Source organism: Dendrobates tinctorius, unplaced genomic scaffold, assembly GCF_039654945.1.
Source record: "Dendrobates tinctorius isolate UK_male_01 unplaced genomic scaffold, ASM3965494v1 ptg000162l, whole genome shotgun sequence".
Lineage (NCBI taxonomy): Eukaryota > Metazoa > Chordata > Amphibia > Anura > Dendrobatidae > Dendrobates > Dendrobates tinctorius.
The window spans coordinates 53,068,733-53,083,747 of NW_027361829.1; the positions used below are offsets into that span (position 1 = coordinate 53,068,733).

The 15,015-nt window shown below is 38.5% G+C and overlaps 1 protein-coding gene across 1 annotated transcript; it reads right to left on the reverse strand.

Moving 5' to 3' along the window:
• Positions 1 to 1,436: 1,436 nt before the first annotated feature.
• On the reverse strand, positions 1,437 to 13,659 carry INHBA (inhibin subunit beta A). The gene is made up of 2 exons (XM_073550016.1): positions 12,981 to 13,659; positions 1,437 to 6,392 (listed from the first exon to the last, which is right to left on the reverse strand). The coding sequence occupies exons 1-2, from the start codon at positions 13,366 to 13,368 to the stop codon at positions 5,551 to 5,553; spliced, it is 1,230 nt and encodes a 409-aa protein (XP_073406117.1). The 5' UTR covers positions 13,369 to 13,659; the 3' UTR covers positions 1,437 to 5,550.
• Between the last annotated feature and the right edge of the window lie 1,356 nt (positions 13,660 to 15,015).

Here is a 15,015-nt window from a genome sequence, read left to right on the forward strand (position 1 = left end):
AAAACGGATCCAACGGATGACCATCAGTCAAGATCCGCCAGTAATGCAACTCAATGAGGAAAAAAACGGATCCGCAAAAAAAATTTGCGGATCCGTTTTTTTCAAAACCTGGCGGATTTTGACTGATTGTAAAAAAACGGAAGTGTGAAAGAGGCCTTAGAGAGACCACTGCTACCCTCAAAGAAGCTTCTTTTTGTTACTTTAAGCTTATTACATTGCATGTAGGGTACTGACTTAGGCTGGTTTCACATTAGCGCTTTTTAAGCGCACGCACGGCCGGGGGTAGCTCCGCCCCCGAGCCGGCTCTCTGCCCGGCGTGCCCGCCCCTTGCTTGTAGCGCCGCCTCCTAGCGGACAGCGGCGCCTGCGATCGGCGCACCCTATCTTTAGCATAGGGTGCGCAGATCGTGCACAGGCTGTGCGCTAGTTGCGCTTTGACCTGCGCTGCGCACTTTTGACAGTGCGCCGTGCGCGCCAAAATCAGTTCGATTTTGGCGCGCACGGCGCACCGTCAAAAGTGCGCTGCGCAGGTCAAAGCGCAACTAGCGCACAGCCTGTGCACGATCTGCGCACCCTATGCTAAAGATAGGGTGCGCCGATCGCAGGCGCCGCTGTCCGCTAGGAGGCGGCGCTACAAGCAAGGGGCGGGCACGCCGGGCAGAGAGCCGGCTCGGGGGCGGAGCTACCCCCGGCCGTGCGTGCGCTTAAAAAGCGCTAATGTGAAACCAGCCTTAATGAATATAGTGGCTTTCATTTACTATGGGAATTAGTTATGTGGAGAGCAAAGGGCCGTTGTTTTTGCACAGGGGCCCTCTGTTGCACGTGTCTGCTCCTGTATAGGTCAATATTGTTTCTCCATAAACCTCCTTTTTCATGAAGATGTATATCGGATGCAGTGTTGTGGAGACATTCACACCTTGAAATTTTAGGGTGAAAACCTCATGAGTATGTTGCTATGTAGAGGCACTATACAGCGGCACGCAGAATACCAATGGAACCAAAATACCATCCATCAGCATGGAAAATGTCAATGGACCATAATGTGGATTTATATGGACTATGTATGGTGATGTACAGAATTTGTGCACAAAATTTTTCTGTGTCACTGAGTCTGCACTCAACTCTTTTGCTATAGTCTCAACATTAGTGTTTGTCTGTATTTGTTAATTGTCCCATTCTGTGAATAGAATGAACTATATATGGACTCTTGTTTAGTGAATTTTTTTGCAAAACTCTATGTTAGCGATGTACATGGAATTAGTATTACGTAAATGTGTTTAAGGTCTACAATGAGCTAATTATCTTTTAGCAGGACTGTCTCTCCCTAGAAAACAATATGGAAATAGCTCATCAGGCTTATATATAGCATTTCCTTTGCATTTCTTCCCATTCCATGAAGACCCCGGCATAACAAAAACACACAGTGACAAACGCAAGTGTCTCAGTAAACTCCCTTTATTTAGTTCACTTAAGTTGTTTCATTTTGCTGTTGTTCAAAGAGCAAGAGGACAAAAGATCAAGATAAAAACATATCTGACCCAAGCGTCTTGCGTGTACATAAAAAAAATGACCTCATTATAGGAGTACTCCATAGTTTGTTGTTTTTTTTTTAGCATCCTTTTTAACAACAGGCTTTTACCAAGACAACCACCTGTGTGCATGGTGGACCTTTTTAAAAAAAGGTTTTTAAAAAGGATTCAAAAAAAAAAAATCAATTTCGACAGATATTAAAAAAAAATCATAAATCCTAAAATCTACAAGGAGCTGTTGAGTATTTCCCACTAAATTGTACAGCTAGCATACCGTCCACATGTAAATCATACTGACCGGTACGCTGTCCAAATAAATAATATCTACTATAAACAAATGCAAACATCTCTTTCAACAAACCGTAAATAATAAAAAAAAAATACCAGTCCTTTTACACAATAAATATTAAGAAACCATTGACATAGTTGAAAATATTCTCATATAAATTAACAACTTTAATTACATATAGCAGAATGAACATAGGTAAAAAGCAATTAACAAAGAGGAAAGTGGAATGCAAATAAAATATTTCCGAGAATGAGTTGGTCGCTATAGCTAAAATATAAGGAAGAAATTGTTTATAGATTTACCATGTTGCTTTTATTATTTTACAAAATAAATAAATGTTTTAATAGAGCGACGTAAAAGAATAAATTACCTTTCTGTAAGTTGAAATGTTTTTATATATTTTTATTTTTTTTTTTAATATTAGTATCGAAATGGAAAACGGAAATTTTAACTGCCTTCAGTTCCAAAATGTGGCTGTTTAATACCTAGGAATGAAAACAATCCCCACCGCTTGGTTTTTGGACCCAGATGATTTTATTTTTATAGACTCTGGCTGATGTGGAAGGTTTACCCAATGGCAAGTGTCTTGTGTTAAATAATATTTTTTTTCCTTCGATCATTTATTTTAAAGGGTATCACTTAAATAAAATAATTCACAATAGGGTTTTTTTTGTATTTTAATTGACCATTAGTTATATAGATGTCATAATGATCTTATTAAAAGTTTTGCCCAAATGCAAGTGCACTGACTAATCATGTAAATAAAAAAGTGTAAGTGACTAAAAAAAAAAAATCGACAAGAAAAAAATGATTTTTTTTTTTTCCACATAAATGCTTAATGATGAAAAGATTATTTCTGGATAAAGGAGATGGACTCATGGCCTTAGAAAAAATGTGGTAACGTTTACCATTAATTAGTTTGGGTTTTTTTTTTCAACAGCTACCTTAAAGAAGGGTTGTCTACCATATAGGATGGCCTGCAAAATGTTTAAATATGGTAACAATTTCTATTGCTATTTGTGGACATGCAGATTTCATTAAACTAAATTGTCCTCCATGCTATTTAGTAGTGGTCAGCCTTGATTACCATCCTATTTTCTCTCATTTTGTCATGCAGATTTTCTGTTTCCTATACTTTCATTGTAAATTATAGAAAGACACTATATGCTGTAGAACACGTCTTTTTTTTTTCCATGAGTCGGAGGATACATAATGGCCTCCTGTGTCAATTTATACTTCCCTCTTAATCTGACCTTCATTTGCCTCGCTCAGATGTCATTGGTTATTTTTTTACTTCTTTTTTTTTAAATAAATCTATACAGTAACTTAGAGTTATGCTATTTTTTAATAGTGGCTAACGGAAATTAAAATCTCTTTAAGTAGTGTTTTAACTTTAGTTAAGTCTTCACAACCTACGAGGTTTATGACCACCATTCAGAAAAATATTTGGTAATTACCTTTTACAGTCCTTTCATGACTTACAATATTACAAGTAAAATATACAGCTTACAAAAAGTGGTTATTATGTATCTGTCAATGTTGTGTCACATCAATTTGCTGGTTTAACTTGAGGGGATTTTATGCCTAACGTAACTAAATATTTTACAATGAAGAAATTGACCTCTATAGAATACAGTACAAATCGAAAATCTGGAAAACCAGCTTGTGGGAGCAATCATTTAACAATATCTGTAAATATTCCTCTTTCAATTTAGTCTCCAAACGTTGAGTGTGACATTTGCTTTTTTTTGAAAAATTAGTGTTCGGGAGATAATTTTTTTGCCAAAATATTAAGGCAAACAAAAATGTAATAGAGTAGATTACCCTTGACACTGATGATATAAAAAGCATAGGTGCCATGGTAATAAAGGTACTAGTTTGTGAAAAAGTTTTGGATTTTGTAGTGTATTGGAGAACTATGCTTACTCATACTGAGCAATATATAAGGCATAAAACACCATATACATATTAATGGATAAAAAAATATTGAGTGCGACATCTATAGAGTCTCTAAAGGAATGCTCTTTTCCTAGGCCCATTTTTTAAATTTTCTATGGCTTCACTGTAAACAGGCAAATTAATACTAAGATACCAAAGATACTGTATGAGGAACCCTTGTGATTAACTAGCAGAGTGAAGAAAGAATAAAAGTAAACTTTGTTAAAGCGGCGAACAGTTGACTGTTTTGATTTTACAAATTTCCGGCTTGAAAATGAGTTTTGTACAGCAGTGTAAAACCTTTACACTCTTTAACTTTCCAAGTCCTTTTACATTTTTGATCATATTTTCATTCTGTCCTTTTCTTATGCAAAAGAAGCTTGAAATGTGTCGGTAAAATAAGCAAATACATAGATTGCCTTATGATGCAAGCTAAATACTGTGGGGGAAAAAATCAAAATCAAAACGATTCGACAAATGCAGACATAATTATTTAATCATATCGGCTACTGCCATGATATGTTCTATTACTGAAATGTTCTGTTGGTGTAAGTTTTGAATATATTGGACAATTACACCGGTTGGCACATCAGAACAGCCAATCAGAATAGTTTTTTTTATTTTGCTACTGTTTTGGATGCGGCACAGTATGAAGCTTGCATTACTGTCAAACGACAAATTATGTAGGTAATTTGTTCCATAAGCCAAGAAAATTTTATCTTGGATTAAGATTTACCCATTAGCGGAATGATAATCGGCAAAGAAAAATTGGAAAAATATGGTATAGAGAAAATAAATTGCTGAAGTGCCATTTTCTAAAGGAAATACAAGCTGCTTTAAGGGCAGCACAGTTACGCATAAATGAACGGAAATAAAATATGTAATTTTGGCTTTGATACATTTTCTTTTACACTCAATCCTTTAAATTCTTCCCTCCCATATGCTCAGTGATCATTAACCACAGGCAGACATATCTTCACACACGTCTTTGGTGTAAGTGTCTCATTAAAGGTAGAAAAAATATTGAAAATAGTCATAAAAATATCTATTTTGATGTGTGCTGTAGCATTTCTGATATAGCTCATGTTAAGTGCAGCTCTTAAAACCTCTCTTGAAAATACTTGTTAAATAAGGATATTAAACAGGTCAAATACTGTTGTAGTGCAAATAAAAAAGAAACATTTTTTTTTTTTTTACAAAATATAGAAATGTTTGGTTCCAGTATCTGAACCAACATGTTCCTTTCAAGTATCTCTCATGAAAGAACAAAAATATTAAACATGTTACTTCCACTGAAAAGTCTCTCTTTTCTTTGTTTTGGGTAAACAGTTTTCAAACCCCATAAGTTGCATAGTTCTAAGATCGTAAGCACCTTAGCGAAATTTAACTTTGTATGCTTTCAATTTTTTTTTTTTTTGCAGTAATAGTGCAGAGGAAGAAGTCGAGTCTCCCGCGCAGTATAGAAACTTTTAGAGTCTTAAGGAGGTGGTCTGGATCTCTGTATATCTATCTATACAAACTGATATAAATGCAAACACATTTACGCAAACAGTGAATGTGATGTATCTATAGATATACAGGGGTATTCTTGTGCCTGTAAGTCTGTTAGTTACACTCCTGGCTAGAAGAGCTGGAAATGTTCCTTTCGTATATTGGTTGCTGCAGGTGTAGAACTTGCACTTCCTTTGTATCTGATTTCTTCTTCCATTGATCATTGCTCAGCTGCAAGTCATTTGTCGTCTTCTTGATTAGCGTATTCAATAACACACTGTTTCTGCATTTTGTTCTTTTTTTTTTACGAGCAACCGCACTCTTCCACAATCATGTTCTGGATATCCTTTTTAATAATATTTTGTCCGTCATCATAGTACAACATGGACATGGCTCTCAACTTAGAGGGAACACAACAAGATTTGATACTATTGAAGGGACTGTGGCCTTTAACCCGATACTGGTGAATGACTGTGGAATGAAATGACAGAGAAGCCCCAGATGTCCCTGCGATATGGTTAGGGCAATCTCCCTCGCAGTAATTGGCATGGTAGCCAGGAGGTGCTATGATCCAGTCGCTCCAGCCAATGTCCTTGAAACTTACATAAAAATGCTTTTTACAGCAGTTGCTTACTTTACCGTCACATTCTAAGCCACGTTTCCTCCTTCGGTGAGGGTGTTCATCTGTCTGCTGAGCCACGATCATTAGGAAAGGTCTATGTGACTGCTCTTTTTCTTCTTCACCTCCAGTTGCTTCTTTGTCCTCATCATCTTTTCTCTTCCGCTTACCAAGCAAGACAGGGGTTGCTCCTGATTCTTGGCATTGGTCACAGGCTATTCGAACATCCATTGATGACTTTCCATGATTCAGAAGGCGCTGAATGCTCCCAGAGATAGGGAATCTATGCCAGCCACTTTTCTTTGTGTCCACCACTTTCTCTGCAATCAACACTTCATTTTTGTTCCCATCAGATCCTCTGTGCTCCTTTTGTCCTCGTTGCTGCTGGTACAAACGAATTGTTAATCTCGTCCGACTTCGATTGGCTTTGGAGAGTTTAAGGAAAAGCCAAAGTTCGGCTTCCCTGATGATCAACAGATCGCTGCCTTCTTTGGAAATTTCAAAGTGCAGTATCTTCTTCGAGGGTCCTACAGATCAGGGGCAACAAAAGCAAATATAAATATTATTTTAGTCATTTGACTTTCAGCTATATTGCATGTATAATTTTAATATTTTCTTAGACAATTGATATATTGGAGAAGATATATAGCACAATGTGTGTGGTTTTTGGGTATTAAGAGTTTGTTCAGTTCTTCTACTACTTTTTATAGCAATATTGTTCACTTCTCCTAAATGTTGGTCCATGTGATGTGACACTACAGGATAAATCTCATGCAAGTCATTACCTCTAAGTGGGAATATGTCAGAAGCCTCTTGATTACTAATAATCCCTAATACATCTGCATGGCATATTCGGCTTTCATCAATACACAGATATACAAGGGCATACACATCTGCCTCTACCGTTAGTTCACTTAAGTGACTATGTTTGCAATAGCATTTCAAGCAGCGTAAACTCCTCATCTTCTAACATATCTTACATTTAAGTCTCGCAATGGGATGTAGATATGTAGAATAGTGTTTCAAAAATTTAAAAAATCACATAGGTAATAGAGTTGAGTTTGCGATTTGGCACGACTTTGATGTCATGGTCTCTGTAGCTTCCCTATAGGACTGCAAGTCAACTTACTAGGTTAATTCATTGTGACATTACACTAAGAAACTAAGTCAGCTCTGCTACATCTGTATCTTATCCATGTATAGTAAAAGTTTAGAGTTTTCTGTGCACATATATATACCTGCCTGAGCGTCTGTCTTGCATAAGCAGATTTATAAAGTGTTTATAGAAAGCTTTGTCATTGACAGCTATGTTTCTAATTTAACATACTGTGTGCATGATAATTATAGCACTCTGGTGGTAGATATGCTGAGGAATGGATATAATCAGAGAAAAGCATATTTTGGGATGTTTTCTCCTATGCATATACTTGTTGGCATAATGGTTCTGATCGTGAACATCATGATGTGGGGGCGTTCCCTTGATTAAGACTACATGTACTTGGCAGAGGGTGAAATGAGTAATAGGTTCTGCTGGGTTATTTGATCATGAGCAAATGAAGCGTTTCTTATTATAACAAGTATTGCTTTATTAGGGGAAGGTGACAGTTTAGAAGACAATGAACTTTTTTTTTTTACTGTTCCAAAAAAAAAAATAATTAAAAAATGATCAGAATCTCACAGATGGTCACTGCCATTCTTTCTCTCAATGATATAAGCAGTTTGGGCGATGACTCGTTAGTACGGTGTTTTATAGGCTTCGAATGTGTTGCTGCAGCACAGGCAGGACTGTCTATATTTTGGTCTGCTACAACATGTTGAATACTAATAACTGGAGCACATAAAATGTTATTCTGTTCCTGCTTGTACGATTTCAGGGCTATTGGACATTTCGAGGAAGTATGTTCATGTCAACTCTTTTACAATAACATTGTATAGATTTATTTTGATATAAATGTATTGTATTGTACAATGGTACATTTGGGTTCCTTCCATTATAGCGATGGGTAGTGGTCCAAAGACCTGCACCTTTACTATACCATGTAAGCATATTGATACCTGAAGGTAAATGTTATAGTTTTGGTGAGCAGTCCATTGAGGTGGATATACTGAACAGAATGAGTCCACTCAGGACATGGTATAAGATGAGAAAAATGTTCTTAAACAATAACTAAACTTTTCGAAAACTTTTGTCAAGTTATAGTTGCATATCAGAAGTTTAAAATCAGTAACAGTCGAAGTCCTGAGAACGAAGGGGCAAAATGGCTCAGTGGATTATCAGATTGACATAGACTTTCTATCAGTCCGTACAATGCTCCGCTCAAGCCTTGAGGATCAGCTGAGCTCTTATGCACCTTTCTTTCAGCGACCAGCGTGAGACTCAGGACTTGGGACCCTACAAACCAAAACTTATTTCATAAGACTATGTCAAAAGTTTGAGTTTTTTGTGGTTTTTTTTTTAGCTTACCTATTTTTTATGTTACTTGATGGCTATTTAAATATGTTGCTTTTTTTTTCTTCCTTTTTTGGTTTGTGTGCTTTAATTACTGTGACTGGACTATCATGTCTTCTAAAGGTAGTTAGACTGTATGAGAAGTTTACTGTAAGCTAGTTAGAAACCCAAAATCCATCTGGACCACATATGAGTTTATAAGATTAAGGAAATGCTACTTAAAATAACTTATCTATTAGTATAAGGTTGTACCCAAATTTGAAGGCGCTCATCACGCATTTCGATAGGTGTTGGTCTTTTGGGATAAGATTAATATAACTGGCAAGGGTCTTCCTTATCTACACTTTATAAAAGGTAGACTCTTTAGGAAGTCATTGTGTATATACTTTGTGGCCTATGCATGCAAACCGACAAGATCCATTCATTGCTTTCAATGAACATATTTTATGTATCTGGTCTACAGAGACCTCATATAGGAATGGTCTGCCTGGATTTCCCAATCTCAGCTTCTACAGACTGACGTTAATGTAGAGTCCAATGTGGTGTAGTCATGATCAATAAAGATGGAAAGTCACTGCTGGTTATGTTGTAGTTGTCTTTTCAAGTTTGCGTTTGTGTAGTTGGAGGAACTTGTCATCTTTAAAGGTGTCCTACTTTCACACCTAAACTAGAGTGCACACATTTCGCGTACTAGTACTTGTCTAGGGAGACTAAACATTCATTAAACTGGCCAAGGTCTCTTGAATCAACACAAATTAAAGAGAAGTGTTACTTATAAGGGGAAAATGAGGTAGGCAAAATAATAGGCAAACTAAATAAAGCCTTGCTAACAGTAGCCCTATAAGAGAACCTTGTGAGAAATATTGGCAGATTATGAGCGAGTCTTTCAGAGTGATACTACGTGCACAGGACTCATATAAGTTACTGTGTATGCCTTAACTTCTGCATAGAGACATCTTGGTATGACACACAGCCGCCTGACTGATATACATACCATCAGTTGAATAATCCAGCAATAAACTAACATTTCAGTTTGATTTCCTGCTAAACACGATTCTGTTGCGCACACACAATACCAACATGAAGGGAATGCGGTATTGTGGTGGAGCTCAATCGATGGCCAACAGTCAACCAGCCTGATGGCCCTTTGGTTTTTGGATGATACATTTGACAAGAAACTTACTAGTAGTTTTCTTTATGGATTATAAAGTATTTCTGCAAAAAAAGATTTTGCATTTCGGCCGCAGTCAAGTACGGCAACGAATATGTATTAGTATATTTTTTTTCCCTGTAGCTAGATGAGTTTGTATCCTCAAACCCAAGATGAAATCGTATTCTTAGAAAGAAAAGTGCCATAAATAGAGAAGACACAATATTTTTCACCACAAGCTCGTTCCAGATCAGTAAACTCATTTTCCAAAATGAGAAAAGCTTTGCACGATGTTCCCATCAAAAGAGAACGGCTCCTTTTGACTTTTCTCTCCTCTGTCACTTGCTTAAGCCAAACAGTTGTGAAGGTTCTGATAAATGCTACCCTCTCGGAGCTAACTCCTATTGAAATATTGCCCTTGTTTGCCCTTTGTCAATATGATGTAAATGATTGCAGAATGATTGAAATCCACCAAGATGAATGTGACTAAAGGCCTTATTATACGAGAAGAAGAAATCCGACCGTTGTCTCCCGTTAATTGCAATTGCAGTCAATGAGAAAATCGCAGGCAGAAAACTACCTAATCTGCTTTTGTCCTTGTGTAGAATAGAGATCTAAATCATGAGTATGTCAGCTTGTGGATATATTAAATCATGGCTGTGTACCCTTACTGCGGGGCAGGGAAGCGCTGCATTGTTTGTGATTTCTTGTGTGCAATCATATATATTCTTTATTTGACTTAACATCTCGCTATGGTGCCTGCTTTTTTTCTTTTCCATAGAAAGGTAGTCAAGATGTTGCTTTTATATAACAGCCCTTACCAGTGGATAGGACAGCCGCTATCCAATGAGACTTTACTGCTGTAGCCCTGCATGAGAAGTCATTAGGTAGAAGTAGCTGGGGAAATGCAGTCTGCAGTAGCCAGTGCCCTCTAGTGGCCATTGAAATGAAGCTACTGTTTCACAGGACTGCAAGTTTTACTGGACATATTAGCATTGGTGTGTTTAACTCTTTCCAATGCTGCTGTAAATGACACTTAATGATGAAGCATGTTGTCAGATATTATGTTTCCCTATATTAATGTGCAGTAAATGTAAGTTTGGATTGAATGGATGATTTGTATTACTGCATGGAATGATCCATGGCAAGTAAATATTATTACTGGCCTCCTCTATGCCACCAGACATCTGTTGTATGGTTATCATTCCATGCTACTCATTAGTTGCTGTCAGATGGCTAGAATAATGATATACGCTATGTTAAAAGGACACATCTAAATGACAAGAATGACGGACTGGGACTTTTTTATTTTCCCAAAATGCCTGCTACACATGCGTTTCCAGAAAAATTGCCTGACTATACCTAGAACACTAAACTAGAATGTGTGATGGACTCCTAACCAAGAGTGTTGGAGATATGACCTCTCTACTATGTCCTAGCCCATGACCGATCTCCCAGTCTGCTCTCACTTATCATCATTACCTGTCTACAAGCTCATTAGCCAAAATATCCTCAACACTCGTTCTGAGAACTTTCACCCAATGAAGGCAAACCTAAATATGAAACGTAAAGTGTGGGTATAGTTACCTGTCCTGACCTGGGAAGTCTCCACCTAAGACTTTTTTTTAAGTCATAAATATAGCCCTAAAAAAAGGTTGCCCCCCCCAGATGTAATACAGCAACCACCCATTTGGCCGAATGCTTTTGCCTGTTTCAAGCCAACCACATTAGATCATTTAATTTACAAGGTTGTTGCGAGGTTGCAGAGAGCCCAATGAAAGTAACGGAACTTCTCGAAAAGCCTGACATCATGGAGCAGCTGTGCTCTGGCCACAGCAGGATTTTAATTGATATGACAACATCAGTCAGACTATTATCTCATCCATTTAAAAAAAAAATTGTGGCATTAAAAAGTTCTATTAAGGTGGATTTTTTTTGTATTTTAAATTATAGTATAGGATGAAGTTACTTGTCAAGATATTCTCTGCCTAGCAACCGATTCATACATTACATAATGAGTAGCCTTATGCCTGCCGAAAATAATGTTGGCATCCAATTATGAGTATTGGCTTCATCACATTAAAGCCAGAAGGTTTCTACTTCGATTTATCTCGTGTAGGGAGAATATGGATTACGCCAATAGAAATCTTACTTACAAAGTATCTGGGCAACCTGAAGAGCCAACATGCATCTTTATTGTATGCAAACGCTTCTCCTTGTCAATGGCCTTGTCAAGCATTCCAGGAGTGCATCGGTTGCCTTCTCCACACATGTGAATTGCATTTATTCACGAAGCCATATGAAGCCTGACTGGTAACTTCCAGGCTCGATAACACAGTCTCATTGACAGGGAGCTAGGACGCAATACTTCATTGTGTAGTCAGAAGCAGCAGAAAGCTGGCAGAAATGTCTGATCTCAAGGCATGCACACACTGCAAGGCTTTTCCTGCAGACAGAACATCTGAGTCAACAGGTTTTTTAAGACTGGAAACTCTGAGTGCTGTCCTAATTGTTTATATTGCTGGAGCACACTTTAAACAGAAATGCTTATAGTTCCCGCACATACTTTGACTACCATGTTCTACGCTAAACAATGACATTCTTTTTACTTTGGCTTAGAGGCAAGAATACGAAAAAAAAATGTGTTTACAAGCCCATTCCTTTAACAGTTTTGGCTAACCGGAGGTTTGACAGGCTCACATCTTCTGCCTGCTGCAGAGTATTTCAGCAAACAGCCAGTGCTAAACTTTTACTCTTATGATCGAGAGAGGACTCCTATGAAAAAGCACTCATGGTCCAGACCGGAAAATCCTAGGGACGTTTCCAAAGCGGAAGAAGCGCAGAAACGTTCTTTTGTAATGGACATTTTGCCATTTTCGACAGTGCTGTAAGGTGGGCTGTCGGTCTGCAGATGATGGAGCACTTAAAGACGACTCCTCAGTGGGATAGTATAACTCCTACTTTAGGAGGGGAATATATACAGCAGTTAAAGTCATCTCCTTGCCTAATTTTACAGCTGTGATGGCTGCAAGTGCACAGCTCTCTGAGCTCTGTGACTTGGCGCTGCAGCTGCGCATTACACTAGCACCCACAGTGCGGATACTCTCCTGGCACTTCATCTTCCTTCTGCCTAAGTTTTGGCTTAACCGTGAATTGTCATTGCTACCTTTAGTTACAAATAACGTGGTTATTGTTTTGTAGCCCTACCGGCTAATTGCATTGCTAGGATAAAAACCTGCCCTAAGGGCTCTAGTCATATTTAGCCCTCTTAGTCGGGGGTTCTTGTGGAGTTTTGCAGAATGCTCATACCCTCCCCCCTCTCAAACACTTGTACTTTGTTAAAGATTCTTAGAGATAGCTCATACTAGGTGAATTTAGCAAATGCAAACAGGTAGGCAGCAGCCAAGGTTAGATCACAGAAAACCCATTATTTGGGCATTTAGACCCCCTGGCCATTGCTATTTATGGATTTTTTAAATTGCTTCGTAGCCCCAAAAATGTGACAGCCACACTCACCTGCTTCAGCAAAAGTAATGATTTCTGAAGTCTGCTCCAAGATTTCATTCATTTCTGCTCTCCGTGCAATAACATCATCTATTTGCACTTGGCCATCCTCTCCCACTTTCCCCACGTGAACTTTCTTGATAGCGTTTAGAAGCGCCGCTTTAGGCACCGGCTGAGTGATGTTGGGTCTGTCCCTCATATGCAGCATATTTAGGATGTGTTTCTTCACCGCCTCAACCATGTCAGTCTGAGAAGTGGGTGCATCCTTGTGGAATCTAGAGAGCAAACATGATGGACAGTCTGTGACTAAACTGTGCCCCTCAGATCCTGGAGTTGGCGTACTCCTCACCATAATCCAGCAAAGTACCAGCAGAAATCCGTTCAGTAAATGTACAGACATCCTAACACCAGGTTTTATAGGCTTGCTTTTTTTTTCTTCTTTATTCTCTGCTTGAAAAGCTTATTCCGTAATAAAAAAAAGTAAAACTAGAACTTTTTTTTTCCTCTAATGAAAAATAATCAGAAGCAAAACAGAGAAAAAAAAGTTTTTCAGTGTAGTTTTAGTTAGCAGTGTCTCTCTTAGTCTTCAGTAAGTGCTGTGAGTACTTGAGGCTGTCAGTGAAGAAAAGCTCTGACTTCTGTCTCAGAGTGAGAGAGAGAGAGAGTGAAAAAGAGACAGACAGAGAGGACGATTGGCCTCAACTAAGTGAATGAGAGGGTGGGAGTTTGGTCTATGAGTAAGGAAGGGGAGGAACATTTCCAGCTCTGCTCTGGTGCTCCAAGCTATACACACCAATGTTAATGTTTTCACCGCCCTCCTCTTTTATCTTTCCTTTTTTCTTTTTTTTTTAGTCTCCAGAGCCTTGGAATCTGTTCTCTTTTTTCATCATATTAGACACGTTATTGTCTGAAGCTGCCCATGTTAAATACACTCTATATTCTATTGCTACCAGGTTTTCACACGCTGTTCTACACAGGTATCCTAGCTAAGCTCGGACCATTTTATGACTTTTGGAGAGAAAAATAAGTAACTTAACACAAATACCTCTGGCAGTCATTACTACTGTCCCGCCACTGCTACGAGAAAAAAGAGGGGGGGAGATAGCCTAGGTGTATAGACAATAACGCGTAGTGCGGCTGATGATGAAGAATTACGAAATTCTCTCTGACACAGCTGCCGTCTGTTATTTCACTGCCTTATGAGCAATCGTAAGAAGCAAACTTGGGGTTTCCTGTACAACTGATTCAATATCATTACAGTGACTAAAAGAAAGTCTTCACTTTATTCCCTCAGACTACTGTATTACAAACATGTAGGAGGCATTCATGCATACTGTTATGCTAAATGATTACTATGTCACTGCCATCTGCTCTTAATTTCATACACACGAATATATATGCATATATATTAATTGTAAAGTGCAGCAGAATTTATTGGCATGATATAAATAAAATAATAATCTTTATTTTTATATAGCGCTAACATATTCCGCAGCGCTTTACAGTTTGCACACATCTACTGTCCCCGATGGGGCTCACAATCTAAATTCCCTATCAGTATGGTTTTGGAGTGAGGGAGAAAACCGGTGAACCCAGAGGAAACCCATGCAAACGCGGGGAGAACATACAAACTCCTTGCAGATGTTGTCCTTGGTGGGATTCGAACCCAGGACCCCAGCGCTGCAAGGCTGCAGCGCTAACCACTGAGCCACCGTGCTGCCCATAATAATAATTAATTATTATTATTATACATTGACCCATGGCAAAGGTTCAGTAATTTGGTGTCCTACTTCTCAAGGCACAGTGACTTGTCCCCCAGCACCTAATATCAAAGCACAGTGACTTGCCCCCCCAACACCCCAGCACTTAATATCAAGGCACAGTGACTTGTCCCCCCTAGCACCTAATATCAAGACACAGTGACTTGTCCCCCCGACATCCCAGCACTTAATATCATTGCCCAGTGACTTGTCCCCTCGGCATCCCAGCATTTAATATCAAGGCACGGTGACTTGGCCCCAGCACCTAACATCGAGGCACAGTGACT

What these genes read in the sequence shown, in the direction of transcription:
- INHBA (XM_073550016.1), bottom strand. Translation starts at nt 13,368, where the DNA reads ATGTCTGTACATTTACTGAACGGATTTCTGCTGGTACTTTGCTGGATT. An exon ending in CATTACTTTTGCTGAAGCAG is followed by an intron (nt 6,393 to 12,980) that starts GTGAGTGTGGCT and finishes CCTGATCTGTAG; the next exon opens with GACCCTCGAAGAAGATACTG.